The sequence below is a fragment of the Candoia aspera genome, chromosome 7, assembly GCF_035149785.1.
Source record: "Candoia aspera isolate rCanAsp1 chromosome 7, rCanAsp1.hap2, whole genome shotgun sequence".
NCBI classification, from domain to species: domain Eukaryota; kingdom Metazoa; phylum Chordata; class Lepidosauria; order Squamata; family Boidae; genus Candoia; species Candoia aspera.
The window spans coordinates 16,784,456-16,808,153 of record NC_086159.1 but is presented as its reverse complement, the minus strand read 5'-3'; the positions used below and the strand labels follow the sequence as shown (position 1 = coordinate 16,808,153).

Below are 23,698 nucleotides of genomic sequence, written 5' to 3'. Positions count from 1 at the left end.
AAGGCAAAAGGAAGAGGGGCCAACCAAGGGCAAGATGGATGGATGATATTCTAGAGGTGATGGATATGACCTTGGGGGAGCTGGGGGTGGTGACAACTGACAGAAAGCTCTGGCGTAGGCTGATCCATGAAGTCACGAAGAGTCAGAAGCGACTTAACGAATAAACAACAGTGATGCTGGAATTCTGGGAATTACTTCCCAACACATCTGGAGATCACTGGGTGGGGAAAAGCTAACAGATATTTCTGGAAAGAGTAACTCCAGAACTCAGTTCTGTCTAGGAAGTGTGGTCTCCTTCCAAACTAGATATGGTCAGAGAGGCTGAGCTCAGGGCTGGTGGGACATGATGTTTTTCTGCCCGAAACAGGACAAAAAGGGTACAAACAACCCCCCACTCTACTGAAGTGCTTACTCTCCAAAGTTGGCCAAGTTATTTTGGCACCTGGGGGAAAGTCCTGTGGGAAAATACCTCCTCCTTGGGAGACAGATAAACTGATTAAGTGTAGTAGTTTGTCTTCCTTTCAGTATACCCAAAGCAAGGCTAAGGCAACTGCTTCATTTTGCCCAAACAGAAGGGTTGGGCCCATAGGAAAGCCACATTAAGCATGCTGTGGATCCCTCTTTGTCTTTATTATGGCACCACTTTCTAAGAATAAGGTTTTACTTGAAAACTGAATTTTGAGCCTGAGCATGAGGATATAAATGTAGGGTCCACCCATAGCAGGATAGCAAAGCCAAGGCAAGAAAGAGGGAAGATCCCTTTGGGATTACAATGTACAAACTCAGCAAAGAAACTGTAGGCAGAAAGCAAAGCAGGGAAGTCTGCAGAATTATTTTGATTCCAAAACAAGATGTTACCAGCAGAAATTGGGTAAAAGACTTGAGATTGACAGGAAAGGGAAAGATGTGTCTTTGTAACAGAAAGGTTTGATTGTAACTGTAACTGACTTTCCATGGGGTAGAGTTCCAGGCTGCTGCAGGGCTACAGATGCTGCAGAACGCAGCATTTTCTCCCACTTTATAATTATGAGCACAGAGGAAGTAAGACTCAGGCACAGGGATCTCTGTGGAGTCCTTGATGCTCTCTGAGCCTTGTTGTTTTCTTGCAGACGTTTCATTGCCAGACTAGGCAACATCTGCAATGTGAGAAGGGAGTGTGGCTTACTCTCTGTTTATATATCTCAGAAGTGAAAAATGGGAATGCTTGTGTACTTCTAAGGATCCCTTCCTGAGCCCCCAAGCATTGTCTTTACCATTGCTCAGTGTAAGGCTCTTCTCTGTCTGCTCTCTACAGGAGACGGAGGGAGAACACTAAGAAGTTAAAATAAAACTTTAAAAAGGGTTTTACACCAAGAGCCAACGTGGTATAACGGTTAAGGTTCTGAACTATGATTCAAGTTGTCCTTTGACTGTGGAGCTCACTGGGTAGCTTTGGCCTAGTTATATTTTCTTAACCCAGTCTAGACACAGAAGTGTAGCAGGGATAAATATGGAATGGTGAAAAGAAGAGATTTCCTTTAGGGCTAGCTGTGTCATTCTCACAGTGGGCAAATGTCCATTAACCAGGCCTTAAGTCTTGTGCTTCAGAGAATAGGCAGGCTCTAAATGCAATGGAAACTGGGGTGGGGTGGGGTGGGGTGGGGGAGGGAGAAAGAGACATTTACCAGAGATCCATTAGCAGAAAGAGACACTCTTTTTTTTTTAACTTACCTGAGGATCACTGAGTCGAGTGAGGTCTGGGTAAAGGTAGAAGAGGATCCCTTTAGATGCCCCAGGCAAGGAGACCCCCCTGATCAGCAGAACAATCAGCATGAGGTATGGGAAGGTGGCAGTGAAGTATACTACCTGGTAAAGACCAAAACATACTCAGCGTAAGTAACTGCTGTGCAGAACAGCCAGGTTGTCACAGACCAAGGCTGCCTTCCCTAGCCTGATGTCCTTCAGAAGTTTTGGGACAGCCACTTTCAAAAATGTTAAGAGCAATGTTGCCTGGAAATTCTTGGAATTGTCATACCCTCACATTGGCAGGGCATCAGATGCAGAAGACTGTGCAAGGTCACCTTATACTTTCAACTCTGGCTGAGGAATATGGAATGGAGAAAAGAAGAAGGGATTTCCATCTGTGTCATTCTCGCAATTGGCAAATGTCCATTATCCAGGCCTTAAGTCTGAGCAGTGAATGGCATACATCCCTCTTCTTAATAATTTTGCATTATTAGGCAAGGTATTATGTAGTAGATAGAAATGAAATCACAGATGAAAATATGATGAGATAGTATAGGAGGCTCCACATTGTTGTCATTTGAGGGAGATGGGCGGTGACGAAATTTGATAAATAAAATAAAAAAATAAAATGTGTTCGGAAGATCCCATATCTCTTCTGTATCCTAGGTGTCTCACAGCTGGCTGGAGACAATGATACCATTCTGCAGTCTCCTTCCTTGGCATACTCCAATATCTAGCACAGCAACAGTAATTATAATAAACAGAAAGCAATGCAGTCAATGTCCATACTAAATCTTATTGTATATATTTCTAATTCCACTAATATTTTATTCAGTTTCACCATTCCATCCATATAAAACCAAAAGAGAAACAGAAGGCATGAAATCTCTTCTCAAGACTGGGCCCTAGTAATTTTAAACAGGCACTAGAGGCATAATAAGCCTGCCATGGGGCAGGGGGTGAAGAGAGATTCCATATGAAGCACCTTTTAAGATTCTACCTGTATTTTATCCCCTTTCCATTTACTCCAACAGAACAGAATCAAAAGCTTTGTATCCTTTTGAAGGAAGTGCCTGCAGATAAAGAGCTCATCACTCTGATGTGTCTAGTTTCTGCCCCAAAGGTGACATGCAATCATTAGCACAGCTTCCTGCTGGCATATTGGGGAATTACTAGTAAAATGTAGTCCCTCCGCAAGATTTCTCTTCTCTTGTCAGCATCCCCCACTTTCAAAAGATCCTGGGTGATTCTTCCCAGTATCTTAAGAGTGCTCTCTCAATCACAAGCAGCAATTCTCTTTTTACAAATAAGAAATCATACAGGACAATTAAGAACAATGCTAAGGGAACCAGTGTCTAATATAGAGCAATGATGGTGGTCTATAATTTTAATAAAGGTTGATCTGATCTGATCTGATCTGATCTACAGAAGGGATAGCTGCCTACAGCCCTACCATCACATGCAGCCTTCTGTAGGAAGAAAGCCATGTTAGTCTATGGTAGCAAAAACTCAGGAGTCTGGGAGCACCTTTTCTGGCTAACAAATATTATTAAAAGATGTCAGCTAGAACTTGTTAGCAGCCTTCTGGCTAACTTCAAAAGATCTCTGCAAGAAATCAATTCAGAATACTGTCAGGAATCATCTGTCCTTCCCCTGCAGCCTCATGCTAGATGGAGAGGGGGAAAAGAATATCACAAGGAGAATGAGAGAGACAAGAGAACACCTCGGAGAAAACTCTTCCCAAATGGGATGGAGCAGAGTTCCCCAAAGTGGTCAGTATCAACCTCCAAGGGTTGATGGGACTATCCAAGGGGTCAATATTGTTGTTATTATTCATACAACTGTTAGTTAAGTAGTATTTCTTAAATTATTTTCATATAATAAATGTTTGAGGGTCTGAAACTTCATGAAGAGGTTGATGAGCTAAAGAGTTTGGGGACCCTTGGGTTAGAGTTTTCTGCACCTGCTATGATGTGCTTGGCAACTTGCTGATGATTGTGTTTGTTATGTGGCATACATACATATATACCCTTCATACATACTTACACACACACACACACACACGTTTATTCATTCATACATACACCATGCAAAATGTGGCAGATGCTTTGTACAGCTCTTGGATTGCACCATTTCCTTAAGTCCTGGGAGGCAACCCTAAGGTGTAACCACTCTTTTAGTTATGCCCATACAGGACAAGGGGAAAAAGGGAAGTGTCCTGAGTCTGGGGCTTATGCAACAGGCAGAAATAGCATATTCTGAGTGGTCTACAGGGACAGAATATTTAAAATGGAAACACAAACATCTTCAGTACAGAATCCAACACAAGAACTCAGGAGCCATAGGTGTACATGGGGTGGCAAATGATGACATGCGTGACTGGCACTCTCGTGCTGAATGTTGGAATGCAAGTACAAACAACATTGTGATGCATGTTTCATCAATTTATTTATTTCTGTCATTGTGGTTTTTATCTCACAAGATGCCTATGCAAGCAGCAAGAAACACGGTGGACTCTCAACAGAACAAAAGATATTTAAGCCATCCATCCTGCAAACTGTCCTTGACTTTTTTTAGGACATTAAAGGCTAGAATCAAAACTTCAGATGGGATCCAGGCAAGAAGTCCCAGCACAGATGATGGAGCATCTGTGAATAAAAGGTTCCTGAATAAAATGACAGAGTGCAATGAAATGGAATTTTCCTGCACATACTGTATAAAACCGTCTAGCTCAGTGTGGGTTACTCCAGAGGTTCACAAACTGTGTGTAGCGACCTCACAAGAATCAGAGGCAAATTGGGGTGTGTATCACAAATGGGGGTGGGGTGGGGGGGTTGTACATGTCAATATGCATGCCACCTCTGCCTGGACAGCTCACCCAAGCAAAGTCCTGGTTTTGTTCTGACGTAGCTCTAACTTGCTAAGTCTAAGTCTTATGACTGGATCACTGTAAGAATTTGTTCTTTCTGTGCCTGGACAAGTTGAAAGCCAAGTAGGATTTCTAGACCTGCTGCTATACAGAATGTACTGAACCCCATTAGGAGAGTTTCAGAGGCGGGAAGAGTAAAGAAAAACGTGATCCATCAGTCCAGGGCAAGGACATCTGAAGCCCACTAGGAATATCAAATACTGAGGAACCAATCCAGAGTGGGAGGATTCAGGAGAATCTTTTTAAAGCAGGGGGGCAACTCCCCATTGCTTTTGTCTCCCCCCCTCCCCTGTCCATCAGAGCTCTCCTCAGTGTTTTTGAAGCCAAGTAAGAACCGGTACCTCAACAGAGATCCTGACAGAAGATCTGAGAATGCACAGCAAGTTATGGACTAGTGAAACTTGATGCAGTTTAGAATTTTGATTTTATTTTATGGACTATGATCTGAGCTGTAATGTTGGGGTGTGTGTCTGTGTGTATTCTAGGAATGATTGATTAAATGTAGCCTCTTCAGAACTTATTCTTCTTTCTTTTTCCTTTCTACATGTTTCCTGACTGTCTTCTAGTTCTTTAATTTTTATATGTACAATAAAGACTTGAATTATTAATGAATCAGTGATTCTCATTCTGAGCCTTTAGGTCACACTCTCCTGCTTGGTTGGTGATTAAAGAAAAAGCAGAAGGATTGTCATTTGTCCCTCCTGAGTTTCCAAGGACATCTTTGAATAATAAATTTGAATTTATTTGAATAAAAAAAATTTTTTGACTTTGAATAAAATTAAGTGTCTGGTGGTAACACTACCAAACAGGCTGTGTCCGTGGGAGGATGCAGTGGAATTGTGGGTAAAGAATTCAATTCACCACATCCTGTTACAAAGAACAATTCTGTTGTTACAAACAGCAAACATTGGTCCAAAATAAATGAGACGTGTGGCTTTCTCAAAAATAAAATTTTAACAATGACGCAAAACTAAGCAAGTTTATCCTTCAAGGCATATGATTTTAGTTTGATTGTTTGTTTCCAATGAAAACATTTTATTTTATAAGGTTGCAAGCTTCTGTTAGTATTTTGATACATACATTAAAAATATTATTAAAAGTGGTATATTTCTTCCCAAACTGCAACAAAATCATAACTTTTATTCATTGGGGAAGTTACACAAATTATTGCACAGTTTTAGGATGTTAGGGCAGGCAGCAGAACAAAGTTTTAGAATCCCTGATTTATTCTAACTGGTGGCATATCCTTCTCATGCAGAAAGATTATTCCCATGGCAACCACATGAACTCCTTTTCATTGAGAATAGCTGGAGATTGGATTCAAAACTTTTTACGTACAAGATTTGGTGATGGAAGTGACTGTTTATCATTGAGCAACAGAAAGCCACAGCTGAGTTTATACATTGAGCTAAACCACAAAGTGGCTTGATCTGGATTTAACACAATTTGTAAATCCAGCAATTGTGTTTTCTAACCAAGATTTATGCCATAGTGTTATGCCTGAATGAGGCTTGTTCAACAAACTGTAATTGAAGCAAACTTTACTCTGATTTGTGAGACCCATTCAATATATTTAGCCTTCAATTTACAATAAATTGTTGAGGCTTCAGAACTTCTGGCTGAAAGTTTCTTCATTCAGCATTTTTCCATTTCAAAAATTACTAAAACAAAGTTATAGTTCAGCTGGAAAAAATACATATAATTAGAATTCTAAAACAAATACTTTTTTTAATTCCTTGACCTACCGTATTTGGCTTTAGAGTATAGCCAAACAGAGGTTTTTCTCCCACTTATTTATGTATTGAAATTACAGAACTGAAAAGAATTTGTGAGTCATGCATGTCCATGTGGCTGGCTCAGCACTTGAGATTAACCTTCGTATAGCTGAAGTCAAGTACAGAGTGGAAATTACTATATTATCTGAATTGCAGCCAACCCAAAACATTGAAAGGTGATTTTGTTCTCACCTCTTGTCATCAAGTCACCACAATCAACCCCGCTCCAAAAGATAATGAATCATACACTTCTACAAATGCTTGATGAGATACTGATTCCAGAGAAGAATGAAGCTTCTGAAAAATAGGGCTGCTTTGTTAGTATCAGCTGTTAGTTGAACTAAATATCTTCCGAACTGTGATAGTTAGCCTCTTAGGGCTATGTAGTGACATAGGGAAGGGGTCATATTATCCTTCCTGTGTCTCAACATGACTTGACTCACCATCCACGCAGCCTACTAGATCTTTCTTACTTAGTTGTGCTATCAGTGCTTCCAAATCAAGCCTAGATACCACTGTGAAGAATAACCTATGTATTCAATACATTCTTGTGATAATGGAACACTTACTTTGAATGAAAAAAGTGGGAAGGAATGAAAAATTTCAATCATGGCCCTGTTCTGCTTCTGTGCTTTTCCTTGTCTACAGGTTTTCTCTCCCCACCATAAAAACAAAACAATCAGCTTTTATACTAATTTGGATTTTTAGCTTGTAACCTAGAAACAGCATATATCATATCCCTTTAAGCCAAATCTCCCTCCTAAGATGGGACTTATTACCCTTTTCACCCAGTAGAATAAAATCAATTCACTGCCCAGACCCTCAGAAGAGTTTTTGCTCTTACCAAGTCTTCCCACCTACATTTATGAGCTGACAACACTCCCAGCAGCTGACCAAAAAGGGAGCTCAAACACTGGCATCCAATCAATACCCCATGCCCATCCTCACCTGACTATTTTTGCAGTGGGGAGGGGAGAAAGCTGCTCAAAGTGGCGGGAAGCGATGACGCTGCCTCTCTATTCAACCAAAAGAAGCACTGCAATTGCAGCATTACAGTCCTGGACTGTGCAGACAGTTTTGGTAGGTAAATACAACATGCGTTTAAATAAATACAGGGAGGCAAACAACTCCATATAGTGTTCTTTGGGCGGAAAAAATGTGAAATGCTCTCCTTCCAATATAATACAAAAGGCTTGGCAGGGAGACTGGCACTGAATCAAGGGGAAGCACCACCAGAAATGCATTGGGTACTGGATGGTTTGCATGGAATGGTACAACGTATCTTGCTCACCAGATGCTTACACAAAAGGCAAATCTGCATTATGAACTTAAGTAATCCTTTTAGTCATTTTTCTTTTCTGGAGCCCTGGGAATTATAAGAGTTTGGGCAGGAGGAGAGCTAGGGTACCTGACAAGGGACCTCAAAAGCTTTGATGTATTACCATTTCTAGGATTTTATAGAGGGAAGCCAAAAGAGTTGATGCAAAAGTAATATATGATTATATGTAGACATTCCTGTAATCTTCCCACCCACCTCCAATTTCCTTCATTATCAATTTTCTTCTTATTCATTTGTTAGATTTATATCCTACCTTTGGTTCAAGAGCAAATGGCAGCAAATCTGCTTCCTGGCCAAGTGCTCCTAAGAAACTGATCGGCTTCTTAATATGCACAGTTGCCTTCTGATGGATGTGCATGGTTTAGGCATCTTTCAGAACGAGGGACTTTTAGGGGTGATCCATCCAGGCACATACACCTGTGCAGCTATGGGGACACCACTGCATCTGATGTTCCCCCATCTGTACTTCATCAGGCTCAAGCCTTCCTCTGAAATTTGTAACACTTTGTATTTTAAGGCTTTTGCTCTATGATTTCAAGAATTTCCCATGGAATCTGATGATATGGAATGGGCTTCCTGAAAGCAGCAGAACTTTGTTGTAATGCCTGGCAAAAATCCAACACTGCTGATTCATGTTGATTCAAGGAAGTAATAACAGATGTTTGGCTTGGATATGACCTTTTTTCCCCTCTATTTCTAAAGCACTGTTTCAGAGAGACTTCACTTCTAGAAAGCCTACTGTGATCAAAATATTGTTCACTGCTTCATGTTGTTCTATAATAAAATTAATTTTGTTCAGGTCCAGTTCACATGGTTTTGCCAAATGACTTCTTCCATGTCAGGCATCTGAAAGGACGTGAATTCCCCCTCCAGTGTTTTCTTTGATATTGAAATATCTTGACAGGTTTCCTAGATGTGTGAAGCTACTGCTGTGATGGAACAGAAGATGTTGAAGAACATATCACAGGCACTTTCACCACTAACATGCCCACAGTCTCTTAAAAATCATATTGTCTCTCTGAGAAGATGGCAAAGTGAAATATTTTCAAGCAGTTGGATAGAGGTGCAACTAGTTTTGAACTGCAAAGCTGAAGGAGTAGAATTTAATTCTGCCCTCACTTCATTTCTCCAGTTTAATTCTTTCTATTAGTCACAAAGCGAAGGTGGGGGAGTTTAGTGCAATGGGTTGTCCTTGACTTCTTATCATTCAGGGCAGATTTGTAAGACAATTGAAATGGAAAAATCAATCCAGGTGAAATGTATTAAGCATCCCCCAACTTCGCAAACCCAACTTCCTTCCTTCCCTCCCACAGTTACTTTTACATCTTTTCTCTTTTAAAAAATCAGAATATAATATCACAAATAAGAAAGTAAGATCATATGAATCATGCTGGGCCAGACCTGGAAGTCCAGTATTTTTTGTTACTTACAGATGCCACCAGATGTTCATTGCACTGAAACTCAAAGGCATTGAGTGAAAGGTGAAAGGTCCCCTGTGCAAGCACCGAGTCACACCTGACCCTTTGGGGGGACGCCGCTTTCGCAACATTTTCTTGGCAGACTATAGAGCGGGGTGGTTTGCCATTCCCCAGTCGTCACCTTCCCCAGCAAGCTGGGTACTCATTTTACGGAAGGGCAATTACTTCTTTCTATAACCCCTCCCCACTAGTGACAGTATTCAACGAAGAGGAACATTGCCTCTTGAATAGGGATACACAGCTTTTATTATGACTTGTAACTATCAGGATAGATGTATGTCCTTTGATACAAGTTCCTCCTGCATTGTTTCTAGCTTGGTCTTCAAATTCTAACTAAAAACAACACCAGTTCATTTTTAAAACACAGATCCTTCTTCCCAAACACCTCTACATTAGAGATTAGAACTTGCCAAATCTGTTGATTCTTTTGCCATCCACTGGACACAGTTGCAAAAGATCAGGGAAGAAACCATAGTAGATGGAATTTAGGAATGGGTGAAATTTTTTAAGTACCAGAACTGAAAAAGTTATCACAAAATTCAGAGACATGGGCAACTCCTAAAAGTAAAGACCAAAGATGGAATTTGCCTGCAAATAAAAGTAGAAGGTCTAGGAATGATTATACCACAAGAACATTCCCACTATGGAACTTACAACTAGTAGTGATCCTTAGGGCTGTAGCTAGTAGCTAACATGCTTTCTTGCTTTACCAGCACACATAAGTCTGAAAAGTGCAAATTAGAACCTGTTTGCCTAAAAACGTGGACTGAATGAAACCCCACCTCTCTCCTACATCATCCATAGTAGAGTGGAGTTTCCAGAATTTATCATTTTTTAATTTTTCAGACTCATCTCCTTTTAGTTCCACAAGCTCCTCCATTTTTTCCCCCCACAACAAATGTGTGAGGTAAGTTGAGTTGATTGTGACTGGTCCAAAATCATGCAGTGAGCATCCATTGCTGAAAATAGACTTAAAACTGGGCCTCCTAACTTCTTAACCAGATATTATATAGCACCAGCTACATAAATAAGCAAGAGTCAACTCTAATGTTCCTTCGCAACGTAGGCTATTAGGGTGATAAAACAAGCCTTGTGAACTTTAAGAAAAGTGTTTTTCCCCTGTACTACCTTAATCCTTTTTTCCTTTGTTGGTGTTTCAGAATGTAGGAAAGTTCTTTCATCATGTGCCATTTCCTTACACAGTGGGAGCCCAGCATGTGTTAGAAAAGGCATCAAGGCAGGATTGTTTTTGGTCAGCTGCTGCTGAAAGTAGACATAGCCTTTCTCTTAATTAGTCGAGTTCAGAAGATATTCCAGAATTATTCAGGTTACCCTAGAGCAGTGTTTCTCAACCCTGGCAACTTTAAGCTGTGTGGACTTCAACTCCCAGAATTCTGGGAGTCCAAGTCCACACAGCTTGAAATTGCCAAGGTTGAGAAACACTGCCCTAGAGTATATTGATATAAAATGATATTTGCATGGATGTATCTTACAAAGAAGAAACGAACTTTCATACATAAAAGAGACACTGAAAAACAAAAGTAATGAGAAGTGGGAGAATAAATCTTGGATAAAAGGGATTTATGGACTAATTATGGAACTTTTAAAGGATATCTTTGCTGCTTCAGTTCTCCTAAAGGTGAAGTACATGCTTTGCATACTGATAGCCTAGTTGAATAATTTTTGCAGGTGGAGATCACATTTTTCTTTTTAAAAATCAGTCTCCAAGAACCTCAGAAGCAAGGCAGTAATCAGAGGAGGCTGATTGGATTTGGGAGGTTTAAAGCAAAATTTTGAAACATAAAACTAGGGGCTTCACACAGCCTTGAGCTGTGAGTTGTTGACCTCTGGGCTCAAAGAAATCACTTTCTAATCACTTAGAAAGCAAGTGAAGGGGGAAAACTCTTCCCAAGATCTTGGATTGCTGCTGCTGCTGCTCAAAATACAATATTAAGACTTCGGGTCCCTTAGTGCTACCCAACCCTGGCTGTAGCAGATTAATTTGTCTAAATGCAGAACTGTGATTTGCTGCTCAGCATGGTGAATTAACTTCATGAAGGTAGGAAATGAAGCTAAGGATTTGCAAAGCTGTGGAAAAAGTCTGAGGACTGGAGAAAGCATGAACTCATTAGTCTTCATCTAAGAGACTGCTCCCCAGCACTGAGGGATAGCAAATGGATCCAGCAAATGAGAGGAACATTAATCATGGGACTGGGGTTACAAATTTGAACTGTAAAAATGGTAAAACTTGGGGTTTTACAGAGCACTCCAGAGCCATGGTAGGCTAATTATGCAGAAAGAATCTGGTTAGATTGATAGTCAGATGTGACGTAAGGCAGCCTCCTAAGATGTTGATATTTGATGCAGAAGATACAGTCCTCTTACACAGACACTTTAGAGAAATGTTCTGTACAAAGCAATGGCAACACAAATCAGGGTTTTTTCAGCATAGTTATAAACCATGTCCTGAATCACTTTTAACAGAAGTGATCTCCACATGCTGAATGAATCACAAATCCCTTATGCAAAAAATCTAGTTGAAAAATTCAGCTTGTGGCAGACTAACATTACACCCATTTTACTGCATTAATTGTGAAAAAAACACTCTACTATACACCAACTATGGTCATGGAAAGTAACATAAAATGTATGCAAGCAATGTTAGGCTTTAAAGTCACTTTCTTATTCCAGAGTTAAGGAGGAATAGAATTACCACATGCTATACATTTCTGGGAACTATATCATTCCAGACTGGGAAACTGCATCTATTTAGAATGAAAATAAAAGCTTTCCATAAATTATTAAGCATTATCAAAAAGAGGAAAAAGCTCTCTGAAATAGGCAGGCACATTTAAGGGGGGGGATTTATAGGGGGTTCCATTACACAGTCTTCTGCCTGCAGATAAAAAGTAGGACAGTCTAGGAAGGTCTCTACCAAGAACCTACCACTCTTTTGTCTGGAATAGTAAGCTTAGTAGAACATACAGCAGTAGCAGAAGAAACTAAGTGCCTTCTGTTATCAGCATTTTTCAGACATGGCAACTTTAAGATGAGTAGACTTCAACTCCTAGAATTCCCCAGCCAACATGGCTGGCTAGGGAATTCTGGAAGTTGAAGTCCACGCATCTTAAAGTTGCCACGGTTGAAAATCACTATGTAAAATCAAGACATCTATTGGTCCAGCGCCCCTCACATCTAAACATAATGTAAGTGTTTCTCCTAAGAAACATTCGCCCTCTATTCAGGAAATCATAGCCAAAGACTTTAAGCAGTTACAATTTCCATTTTTCAAGCTTTTCTTACATCATCCCTATGGCAGGTAGCAGATTAACTTCCAGATGGCACGCAAGCTACACCTGTCAAAATATCAGCCTCCACCAGGCTGACTTAAGGACTTTCAAGGCACATCACATCTGACATACCCCTCTGACCTTGAACACATTGATGCAGCTGAGTCACCACTCCATCTTGGCATTTCTTTACTATCTGCTAAAAAAAAAAAGGGGGGGGGGCTGCAACGCAGCAGCTATACCAGCATAAATCATATAGGCGAAGTAATGTGTTCTCTGGCTGAATTCTGACCTCATACTAAACCTTGTTTACTTAACCATGGTTTATTGAACAACCAGAATTTGCTAGTTCAAAAACTGAGGTATGCAAAATATTCCATCAGGGAACATTCCAATCTTGAAATAGGGGCTCTGCCAATCTTGGAAGGGGCCACTCTTTTCGGAAGTGGTCCAGCCTGAACTATCCTGGATCAGAAACACTTCCAGAACACTCAGAAGGGTCAGAATGTTGTATGACCAAACATTTTGTACAGCCCTCTTGATTCATAAATCATGCTTAAAAATAAGACCACTGTAACCTGCTTCACATATATCAAAACCAAAGAAACCACATTCTGGCTTAACATGATATGTGAACCCTGCCTTTGCCAGCTGGCCTTGTCTGTAACTAAAAAAGTTGGTTTATTTGTTTGCTTGTTTATTTATCACTTTAATATCCTGCTGTTCTTTATTTTTTTATTTGATTTGTATGGCCACCCATCTCCCCTAAGTGGGTGGCTCACAGCAATTAAAACAACAAGCCAACAAAAACCAATAAACAAACATATAAAACATCAATAACTACTTTAAAACAAGCCAACTATGGTCATCAGCCAAAGTCCATCCTTGCATCAAGCTCAGTGAAGAGTCTAAGGGGTTAGTCAGCCCAGGACAGTCATTAAAAAAAATAGTGAAAAAAGAAAATTAAAAAAGAAGTAGGAGAGGAGAGGAGTCATGCTCCCCAATCAAACGTTCCCAGAACATCTGATTGGACTCACATGCATGAATGAAATCAATACATGTCAAGACTTGCGAGTCAATAGAGTGGGAGGGGGAACATTCAGGAGTGAGAATACATCATGTTTGGATTATCTCTCATACCCAAGGTCAACTGGCTGAGCCGTTGCAGACACCTGCAGGGAGTCAAGAGACTGGCACGAACTGAGGAAAGGGGGGTTGCATACCAGAGCGAGGGAGGAGGAATCATGCACTTATTGGATTGTTTAAGTTAGGGAAAATGTGGGAACTTTCATTCGCAACATTTTTTGCCATTCTATACGCTTCTTCCATTAAAGAGATTTCTACTGTATTTACATTTGAATTGCATTTAATGGTGATAGAGTGTTGCAGTCTTGGAAAGGAAAGGAAAGGAAAGGAAAGGAAAGGAAAGGAAAGGAAAGGAAAGGTTATAAAGAAGTGGCTTCTGATCTTCTTGACAGCAGTTATAAATACATTTATATTTTGCCCTCTCTCTCTAAAGTTACATCATAATTTCCTTCTTTCCATAAGCTACCAGATTTATAAACTTTCATTGTTCTCTTTTTCCAAGCTAAAGCTAACATTCTACACTTTTTTGGGCAGGGAGGCTGACCATTTTGGTTGCTTTTTCACTTTCTCCAGGTCTATTATATCCTTTTGCAAAAGTGGTAACCAGAACTGTACCCAGCATTTCAAATTTTTGTATAAAAGCATTGTATAAAGGCATTGCATTTTATTTTAAAAATTCAGCATTTTTTTTAAAAATTCAATCCCTCTGCAAAGAGCCCCAAGCATGAAATCTGCCTTTTTTCTAGCAGCTGCACATTGAATTGACATCTTCATTGAGCTCTCTCTTATGGCCCCCAAATCTTTCCCTGGTTAGTTTCAGACTCTATCCATGCATACAGGAAATGAGGGGAGGGGAGGTGCCCCAGTGTGCATCACTGGCTACTAAGTTGGACTAAACTTGCCATTTGGTTGACTATTTGCCCATTTCAAAGGGACCTTTCTGGAACTCTTCACAACCTCTTTTGGTCTTGGTCACCCTGGATATTTTAGTGCCATCTATAAACTAGTCCAGCTCACTGCTTATTCCTAAGTCAAGACCATTTATAAACAAGTTAACAAGTACAGGTCCCAACACAGATCCTTGAGGCACTCTACTTCTTACTTCCCTGTGTTAAGAAAATGGCCCAGTTATTCCTACTCATTGCTTTCAGGTTTTTTAACCATTTGGCAATCCATAAAAAGGCAGGTCCTCTTAACCCATGACAGGACTACTACATCTGAACTGCAAAAGTCACCACTAGATGGCACAAAGAATACTTCTTTTCTGCCACATACAGGTAGTCCTTGACTTACAACCGCTATTGGAACTGGAACTTCAGTCCCTAAGTGATGCAGTTGTTAAGTGAGGCATCACGTGACCACACCCAATTTTACAACTTTTGCCAGGACCGTTAAGCAAATCACATGGTCATTAAGCAAATCTATCTTCCCCCATTGATTTTGCTTGTCAGAAGCCAGCTGTGAAGGTTGCAAACAGCAATCACATGACCCCAGAGCACTGCAACCATTGTAAATACATGCTGGTTGCCAAGTGCCCAAATACTGATCATGTGACTGCAGGGATGCTGTGACGGTAATAAGTGTGAGGACTGGTCTCAAGTCATTTTTTTCAGCACCGCTGTAACTTTGAACAGTAAACAAATGGTCATAAGTCGAGGACTACCTGTTGTCTGGATTTTTGCAGTCCAAATGTACTAGACCTGACAACTACAACTGTTATTGTAAAAGGACCACAGGAGTAGTCCCCTCTATTCTGAAACATTTAACAAAGTCAATCCATTCCCATTCTATCTTCCGCCCTGTCCCCACCCCAGGCATCGAAGACTGGCTACAGGGCTTTTTCCTTTTTGCAAACCCTTTTTATCACTTTACCCTATTTCTTCCAGGGTTGTGCTCCGTTTTGTTCCTGCCTGGACAGGCCTTCCGTTTTCAGAAGTGAGTCTTCTTAATGTTTACATTTTCTTGAACGTTACTAGAAAGCAGCACTGGCTTCTTCCTACATTTAGTTCACCTTGTCTTACATTATGGAATATATTCTAGCTGAGTATCCATTATTTTTGTTTTAAATAACCTCCAGGCACCATGATTTAGCCCTCTTGACTTTTCTTTTTATTTACTTTTCCCCTGTCCCTTCATGTTTTGGAAATTTTTCCTTTTAGTCAAATGTGATGGTGTTGGACCACACTGGCAGTTTCCCATTTACAAGAATGCTAAATGTAATAGCGCTGGGGTCACTGTTTCCTATTGGTTTCACAACAAGTATATCTCACACCATGGTCACTACTTAGGGTTTAGTCTGTGGTTGTACCCCTCTATTTAGTTCCAAGGTGACCTATTCTAAGGAATCTAGAAATTAGAAAATAAATGAAGATGCTTACCTTGCCTGTAGACTTAACTCCTTTCCAAATGCAGAAATAACAGATGATCCATGCCAGAAGAAGGCAGAGTGCCAGTTCCCAGCGCACTGTGCCCAAATGTTCTATGCCATCAGAAATGTTTAACACTCTTCTCCTGTAAATGAAAATAGCCCTGACTGAATTCTTTTGACTGCATTCATAGCCCTGGAAAAAGCAGGCCCCCGCCTAGCCCCTTTCTGCACAGTGTATTTCTATGTGGTGTCTTGCAACAGCCTTCTCCTGGCTGGCACCTTCCAGATGTGTCCAACACATCTGGCAGGTAACCACTTGGGGAAAATCACAATGGGCTAGAAACCAGGAGGCTCTGAGTTCTAGTCCCACCTTAGGCATGAAAGCTGGCCGGGTGACCTTGGGCCAGTCCCTCTCTCTCAGCCCAAGAGCCAATCAGGCGTGGTATGAGAGTTCTAGACCCGCCTTAGGCATGAAAGCTGGCTGGGTGGGTGACCTTGGGCCAGTCACTCTCTCTCAGCCCAACCCACCTCACAGGGTTGTTGTGGGGAAAATAGGAGGAGGAAGGAGTATTTGGTATGTTTGCCACCTTGAGTTATTTATAAAAATAATAAAGGTGGGATAGAAAATATATAAAATAAAATAAAAATTATGGGAGTCAGGATTCTTTCCAGACTTTCCAAGATCAACCATTCCTCACAGATCTCTAGGGAAAAGTAAAGTCCCTGACTTTAAGGGGCAGGAATCAAGGGCTCCAGCTATTTGCCATCAGTTTTACTTTTTTTTCCCCCCTGTGATGGCAGATTCCTTCTTTCTGTAAAGATTTTCCCCAAAGAATAAAAACGGAATGCCACCACAAGCTGCATTTTGCCTGGGGGGAAAAAAAGAGTCTATTCATTGTCTGGGGAGGTTCTGAGGTACTGAAAAACAGACCCTCTTTCTGAAGCCCAGCTCTGAAAACATTAAAAAATAAGCTGCAGAGGAATCAGGATTTAACAGAATGTTGTGAAAACAACTACTAAGATCAAACTCCACATTTACTTACTATAAAATAAGTGCAGAGTCTTCACTGGCTAAAGCAGTGTTTCTCAACCTTGGCAAGCTGTGTGGACTTCAACTCCCAGAATTCCTCAGCCAGCATGCTGGCTGGGGAATTCTGGGAGTTGAAGTCCATGCAACTTAAAGTTGCCAAGGTTGAGAAACACTGGGCTAAAGACTACAATATATGTTGGGGAGGATTTAATTATTCTCTCATCAACCATCCCAAACAGGACACATATGCATATCCAAATAGCAATCAGAAATAATATAGGGCTGAGGAAACCAAATTACAACCACCCTGTGTATGCTGCTTTGTGATCTGGATTAGCCCCTGCCCTGCCCCCAGATCAGAAGCAATCAATTACACTGGTGCTCCAATGTTCCACCTTGAGACATTGACAAACCCTTTCCCTGCCTTGTTAGGTGCCATCCTCAGAGACAGCCAACCCAATGTTTGGCTTCTGTAATGACCAGCCCACTCAAGCATTCACTCAAAGACAGTCTAGAGACTTGTGCTCAATTAACTGTTTAATGAAGCGAAGCATTCTGATACAAGGAAAAAGTTGTGAATGGCCTTTTCCTGTGCATTCTGTAGTTTAAAATCACAAACCTCTATTTCCCCCCCACCCCACTCCCCACCTAGGTATGCACCCCTCCCCAGTACCAGCAGATGGCTTGAACGGTTTCTGCCCGTTGACCTTTGCAAGGGGCAGCTAACACAAACCATATAATTCACACTCCAATCTCATTCCCCCTTCCTGCTAGCAACTCTCAGTCTGCTGACACAGGTTTCTGGATTTCTTCAAAATGGAAGCAAGTTTGATCAGATGTTAGATTGACATTCGGTCGAGGAGTCTGACAGCTTCTCTATAGGCAAAAGGGAGTAGCTGTCATCTCATCCTTATCTTCAGGTGGCAAAATGCCCTGCCTAACAACACTAACACAGTCTGGCAGATCCTGCACCTGAAGGGACAGTAATTATTCTGATATTCTTTGTCCCTCTAAAAATAAGCTGAAATTCTGAGGGATTTATAGCCATTGTTACATTACTCCATAAAGTTCCAGGTATGAGATGTTCCAGGAAGGCACCTTGGCTTGATTTTAGTTTCACCTGGACAGAAATTAATGAAGGGACTTTGGGCATTTTGTAATACTTGTGAGGGTCAAATATATCAGGCTAAGCATAAATGGAAACACTAAGCTTAAACATTCAGCATCTCCAGAAGGTCAGCCTCTCCTTGAAGATGCCTGTCATGCGCTGCCTACCTCTGAATAACGTTCAGACACTGGGTTGCAAAGCAGGCTCTGGTTTATTTCAGGGTAGGTACAACGTTGGTAGAAAAAAGCTGAGAGTGACAGGAGCGCGCCGGTGCGGGGTTTAAATACCCCGCGCCGGTCAGCGCCCCCTCGCTCTCGATCACGTCACCCCCCTTTGTCCCATGTGTTGCCCTGCCATTGGTTGAGGGTTTCCAGGATCGCCCATCCTCAGGTTTTCAATCTTCTGCTGATTGCTTTCAGCTGGGCGATCCCCGTTGCATTGCCGCTGATGGCTTGGGTGGCTCCGTGATCCGTTTATCTATTGTCTATTAGCCGTTAGTCGTTGTGGGTTGATGGCTACTTAACTTGTCCCCCTTCACCTATTTCCTTGTCATTGTCATGAGTGCCATTGCGCTGATGACTTTAGCTCAACGGCACTCATGACATACTGCCCCCTTTCCGAATAGTGTTCTCCCCCGGGTTTCTGGGTTTTCCCCTTGGAGCTGTCAAAACGCCACATTTTTTTTTTTTTTTTTTTTTTTCTCAAAGTTCCCGCCGGAGTAGTTGTCGCCCCTCCCTTTGCTCCTCCCTCTACCACGTGCCTTCCCAGGGTGTGTCCATGGTGCGCACGCTCGGGTTCTGACCTGGCGTGCGCATGCTCCAACCACACCCTGTTTGTTTGGCTCAGTTCGGCGAGGCGAGGGGCGTGGCTGGTCGGGTGCTGCTCAGCTCCAGGTAGGGCCCTTTTTTGCTTATTTGGAGTGCGTCGCCTTTGTTGTGTCTCCTGGGCGTTGCCCCCAGGTTGCCCTGTTGACTTGCTTGCCACTCCCCCGCGGCCAGGGGGCGGGGGGAGGGTGCTGGCGATCGTTTGTCACCACCCCGTGGGCCCGGGGCGGGGGGAGTGAGTCCCGGGGGGGGGAAGGTCCACCCAAGTCGCGGGCTTGGGGGGGGCCCTTTCCCTTGGGGCACGGGAGGCGGGGGGAGGCCTGCGGGGGGGGGGTTGGTTTTGCTGACCTTGATTGCGGTTTGTCGGGGTATGCCCGGTGAAATGCTCTGGTCAGGTCAGGCGCGTTAACGTTGTGCGCCGCCACCCATTCCGGGTGGGGGAAGTGTTTCCACCTGACCAGATAGTGTAGAGTTCCTCGTTGCTTACGGGAGTCAAGGATGTCCCTGATCTCGAAGTGGTGTTGCCCGTCGATCATTAGCGGTGCGGGCTGTGGCGTGCTTGGGTGCCATCGGGAGGTGGTCGCCGGTTTTAGGAGGCTGGTATGGAACACCGGGTGGAGTCTCCGGAGGTTGTGTGGCAGGTCCAGGCGTATTGCTACCGGGTTCACTATTTGCGTGACTCGGAACGGCCCGATGTACTTAGGCCCCAGTTTTTTCGAGGGTTGGGTTGACTTTAGGAACTTGGTGGAGAGATAGGCCATATCCCCCGCCTGGAACGTCGGTTGTTGGCGCCGGTGCTTGTCGGCCTGCTCTTTGTAAGCAGCCTGTGCCTCCTTCAGCGCCGCCGTGATTACTGGCCATGCTTCCGCGATCTTCCGTCCCCAGTCGCTGGCGTCCACCTGGGGTTCCGGGGGTTGAGGTAGCTCCGGTATGGGGACGAAGTCGCGCCCCGAGACTACTTCGAACGGGGTTTTTCCCGTGCTCGTGTGGACGGCGTTGTTGTATGCGACTTCGGCGAACGGGAGCAGTTCGGCCCAGTCGTCCTGGTGGTAGTTCGTATAGGATCGTATAAATTGCTCTAAGGTGGCATTAAGAACCTCAGTGGCTCCGTCCGTCTGCGGATGCCAAGCCGTAGACAGGGCCTGTTGGGTCCCCGTCAGCTTCAAGAAGGCCCGCCAGAATTTGGAGGTGAACTGTGTGCCCCTGTCGGTCACCACACGTGCGGGACATCCGTGTAGCCTGTACACGTGGATGAGGAAGAGTTTGGCTAGTTGTTGTGAGGATGGGACTGACGTGCAGGGGATGAAGTGGGCCTGCTTTGAGAAGTAGTCCTTCACCACCCAAATGGCCGTTTTCTTCTGGCTGGGTGGGAGGTCCACTATAAAATCCATAGAGATTTCCTCCCATGGGCGGGAGGGTTCTGCCACCCGTTGCAATAGCCCCGCGGGTTTGCCTGGTGCCCGTTTGGCCCTAGCGCACGTTGGGCAGGACGCCACGTAGGTTTTTACGTCTCGCCTGAGCGCGGGCCACCAGAATTGCCGCCGTGTTAGGTGTAGGGTCTTGAGAAACCCAAAGTGTCCCGCTTGCTTGGCGTCGTGTGACCTATGCAAGATCGCCTGGCGTTGCGAGTCCGGGACGTAGATTCTGCCTTCCCCCCATGCTAGGTCTTGCGCCATCGTTACCTTGTCGGGGTTTGCCAGGAACCAGGGGTCGGTTTTGAGGGCGGCGGCGAGGTCCGTGCGCATTCCCCCTGGTAGTTGCGGCTGCCTTCTTTCCGTCGCCGGTTGTCCCGCCGTCGGCTGCGCCGTAGCGTCGAGCTGCCTCCGTGCGCCGCTTCGGGTGGTCACGGCCATCCCCAGTTGCGAGGCGGATAGGACCGTCCCAATGGTGTCTGGGGCGGGCTCTTCGTCTTGGGGCAGCCGGGAGAGGGCGTCGGCCAGGAAGTTCTTCTTGCCCGGCATGAACTTCAGCTGGAAATCAAAGCGGCTGAAGAATTGTGCCCATCGGACCTGTTTTGGGCTAAGGCGTCTAGGTGTTCGTAGGGCCTCGAGGTTCCGGTGGTCCGTCCAGACCTCGAATGGTTGGGTGGCTCCCTCGAGTAGGTGACGCCATGTTTCTAGTGCCGATTTCACCGCGAAGGCTTCTTTCTCCCAGACGTGCCATCGCCTCTCTGTCTCGGAGAACTTCCTTGACAGGTAGGCGCATGGCTTCAGGAGCCCCGTGGAGTCTTTTTGTAGCAGGATGGCTCCCAGGGAGAAGTCTGAGGCGTCGGCTTGGACCACGAACGGCCGTTCTGGGTCCGGGTGCGCGAGGATTGGCTCCGTCGTGAACAGCGCTTTCAGCTTGTCGAATGCGGTCTGGCACGCGGGAGTCCAATTCAGCACTGTGCCTGGGTTCTTGGCGCGTCTGGTGTCCCCCACCCCTTTGGTTTTGAGGAGGTCCGTTAAGGGGAGGGCTATCTCAGCGAACCCCCGGGCGAAGGACCTGTAGAAATTCGCGAATCCCAGGAAGCTCTGTAGTTGCCGTCTGTTGCGGGGCCGCTCCCAGTTTAGTACCGCTTCGACTTTTGCGGGGTCCATTTCGATGCCGTCCCCGGAGATTCGATACCCCAAATAGTCTAGGCGCTCTTTGTGAAACTCGCACTTTGTGGGCTTTGCATAGAGCTGCGCCCTTCTGAGCTTGTCGAGGACTTGCCTGACTAAGGTTACGTGTTCCTCGTATGTTTTTGTGTAAATAAGGACGTCGTCGATGTAGACCAGGACCCCTTTAAACAGATGTTCATGCAGTACCTCATTGATGAGCTGCATGAACACCCCAGGGGCCCCCGCAAGTCCGAAGGGCAGTACCTTGTACTGGAAAGCGCCTAGGGGGCAGTTGAACGCCGTCTTCCATTCGTCCCCCTCCCTGATTCGGATGCGATAGTACGCCTCGCGCAGGTCCAATTTGGAAAAGACTTTGCCCGTGGACAGGTGGGCGAGCATGTCCTTCACCAGGGGTAAGGGGTATTTGTTGGACAGGGAAGCCGCGTTTAGGCCCCGGTAGTCGGTACAGAGCCGTAGGGTCCCGTCTTTCTTCTCGCGGAATAAGACGGGGGCTCCGACCGGTGAGCATGCTGGCTCTATAAATCCCCTGTCTAGGTTTTTATCGATGAACTCCCGGAGGGTCGCCATCTCCTTCGGGGTCATCGAATAGATCTTTGGTCTAGGTAGGGGGACGTCGGGCAGTAGGTCGATTCGGCAATCCGTCTTGCGGTGGGGGGGTAGTTGGTCTGCCTCTGCCTCTCCGAAGACCTCGGAGAAGTCGGCGTATTGTTCCGGTAGGTCTGCAGTGGTAGCGGCGTTGTCTTGTGTGGTCGCCTCCGCTCGTCCTACCGTGGGGTTGCTTTTGCCAGCTGGTACTGGTGCTCGATACTCGCCGTCGCCGAATGTGAAGGTGCGGGTCGCCCAGTTGATCCGCGGGTTGTTTTTCGTGAGCCATGGCATCCCCAGGACTGCAATGGGCCGTCCGATGGGCGTGACTACGAACGATGTGCGCTCGGTGTGAGTGCCCATTTGCAGGGTGACCGGCTCGGTTTGTAGCGTGGCTGGTTTCCCCCCCGCTGTGGAGCCGTCCAGCTGGTGGAATGCCAGCGGCGTGGGGAGGGGGAAGCAGCGGAGTTCGAGTTTGGCGACTAGGTCGGGGTGGATAAGGTTTTTTGAGCACCCCGAGTCCACTAGTGCCGCGGCCGTGGTGGCTCCGTTGCCGGCCGAGAGTTGAATTGCTGCCAATATGACGGAGCTTTTGTCGTGTCGTTGAGGTGGTTCGCGTTGCTGCCCCGCCGCCTGCCTCGCCACGCGTTTCAGGGCAAGCGGGGGGCATTTCCCGCCGGCTGGTCGGGGTCGGTATTGTCCTCTTCTCCCCAGTAAGCGTCCCAGCCCTCTTCCGGTGTCGCTGTGGCCACGGTCATTCGGCGGTGAGGGGGCGGCCCCGGGTTGGGTGGTTTGGGGCTAATTTTCGGGGCGGGCTTGGGCGCGCTGGTCGGCGGTCGGTTGGCGAAGCAGTCCGCCGTCTTGTGCCCTAATTTGCCACACCTCCCGCAGGGCTCCCGGTTGAACTTCTTTTTTGGGTATATAGGGCCGGCCATCCCCCCGTGTGGTGCGGGTACCTTTTTCCCGACGTAGTTTGTGTCGTCCGTGGTTGTCATAAGGAAGGTGCGGTGCGCGTGTTCGGCTTTCCCCGCGAGGTGGATCCACCCGTGTAACGTTTCTGGGTCGTCGCGGTAGAGGGCCCATTGGAGAACGTCGCGGTTGAGCCCCTTTTTGAAGATTTCTAGCAGGGTGGTCTCAGACCAGTCGCAGACCTTTCCCGCGAGGGCTTTGAACTCCAGGGCGTAGTCAGGGACCGTGCGTGTGCCCTGTTTAAGTCTCTGGAGTGCGCTTTTCGCCCGTACTTTAGCTAGGGGGTCTTCGAAGTAGTTTTTCATCTCGTTGATGAAAGCAGGGAAGGTGGCGAGGGCGGGGGAGCTGGACTCGTACAGTTGGACGTACCAGTCCGCCGCCCTGTCTTGGAGTTTGATCGCCACGGCGGCGATCTTGTCGGCCTCGGAGTCATAGGAGTGTCCATGCCTCCCCATGAACTCCCTAGCGTTGGTGACGAAAAACGAGAGTTTTGAGGGGGTCCCATCGAAGAAGATGGGGAAGTCCTTTGGGGCCCGGGCGTTTTGCGCGGCCCCGCCTCTCGCTTCTCGGGATGTGGTGTCGGCCGCCT

The 23,698-nt window shown here is 45.1% G+C and overlaps 1 protein-coding gene across 1 annotated transcript in view; it reads right to left on the bottom strand.

Annotated features, from left to right (window-relative positions):
- The window catches only part of LOC134501011 (sodium- and chloride-dependent GABA transporter 2-like), a 71,125-nt gene that overhangs the window by 20,781 nt on the left and 26,646 nt on the right, over window positions 1–23,698 (bottom strand). Inside the window, exons 6-7 of the mRNA XM_063308555.1 lie at window positions 16,001–16,133; window positions 1,711–1,845 (exon numbers count right to left, since the gene is read on the bottom strand). Of these exons, the coding sequence (XP_063164625.1) occupies window positions 1,711–1,845; window positions 16,001–16,133 (268 nt within the window). The remainder of the gene's footprint in view (window positions 1–1,710; window positions 1,846–16,000; window positions 16,134–23,698) is intronic.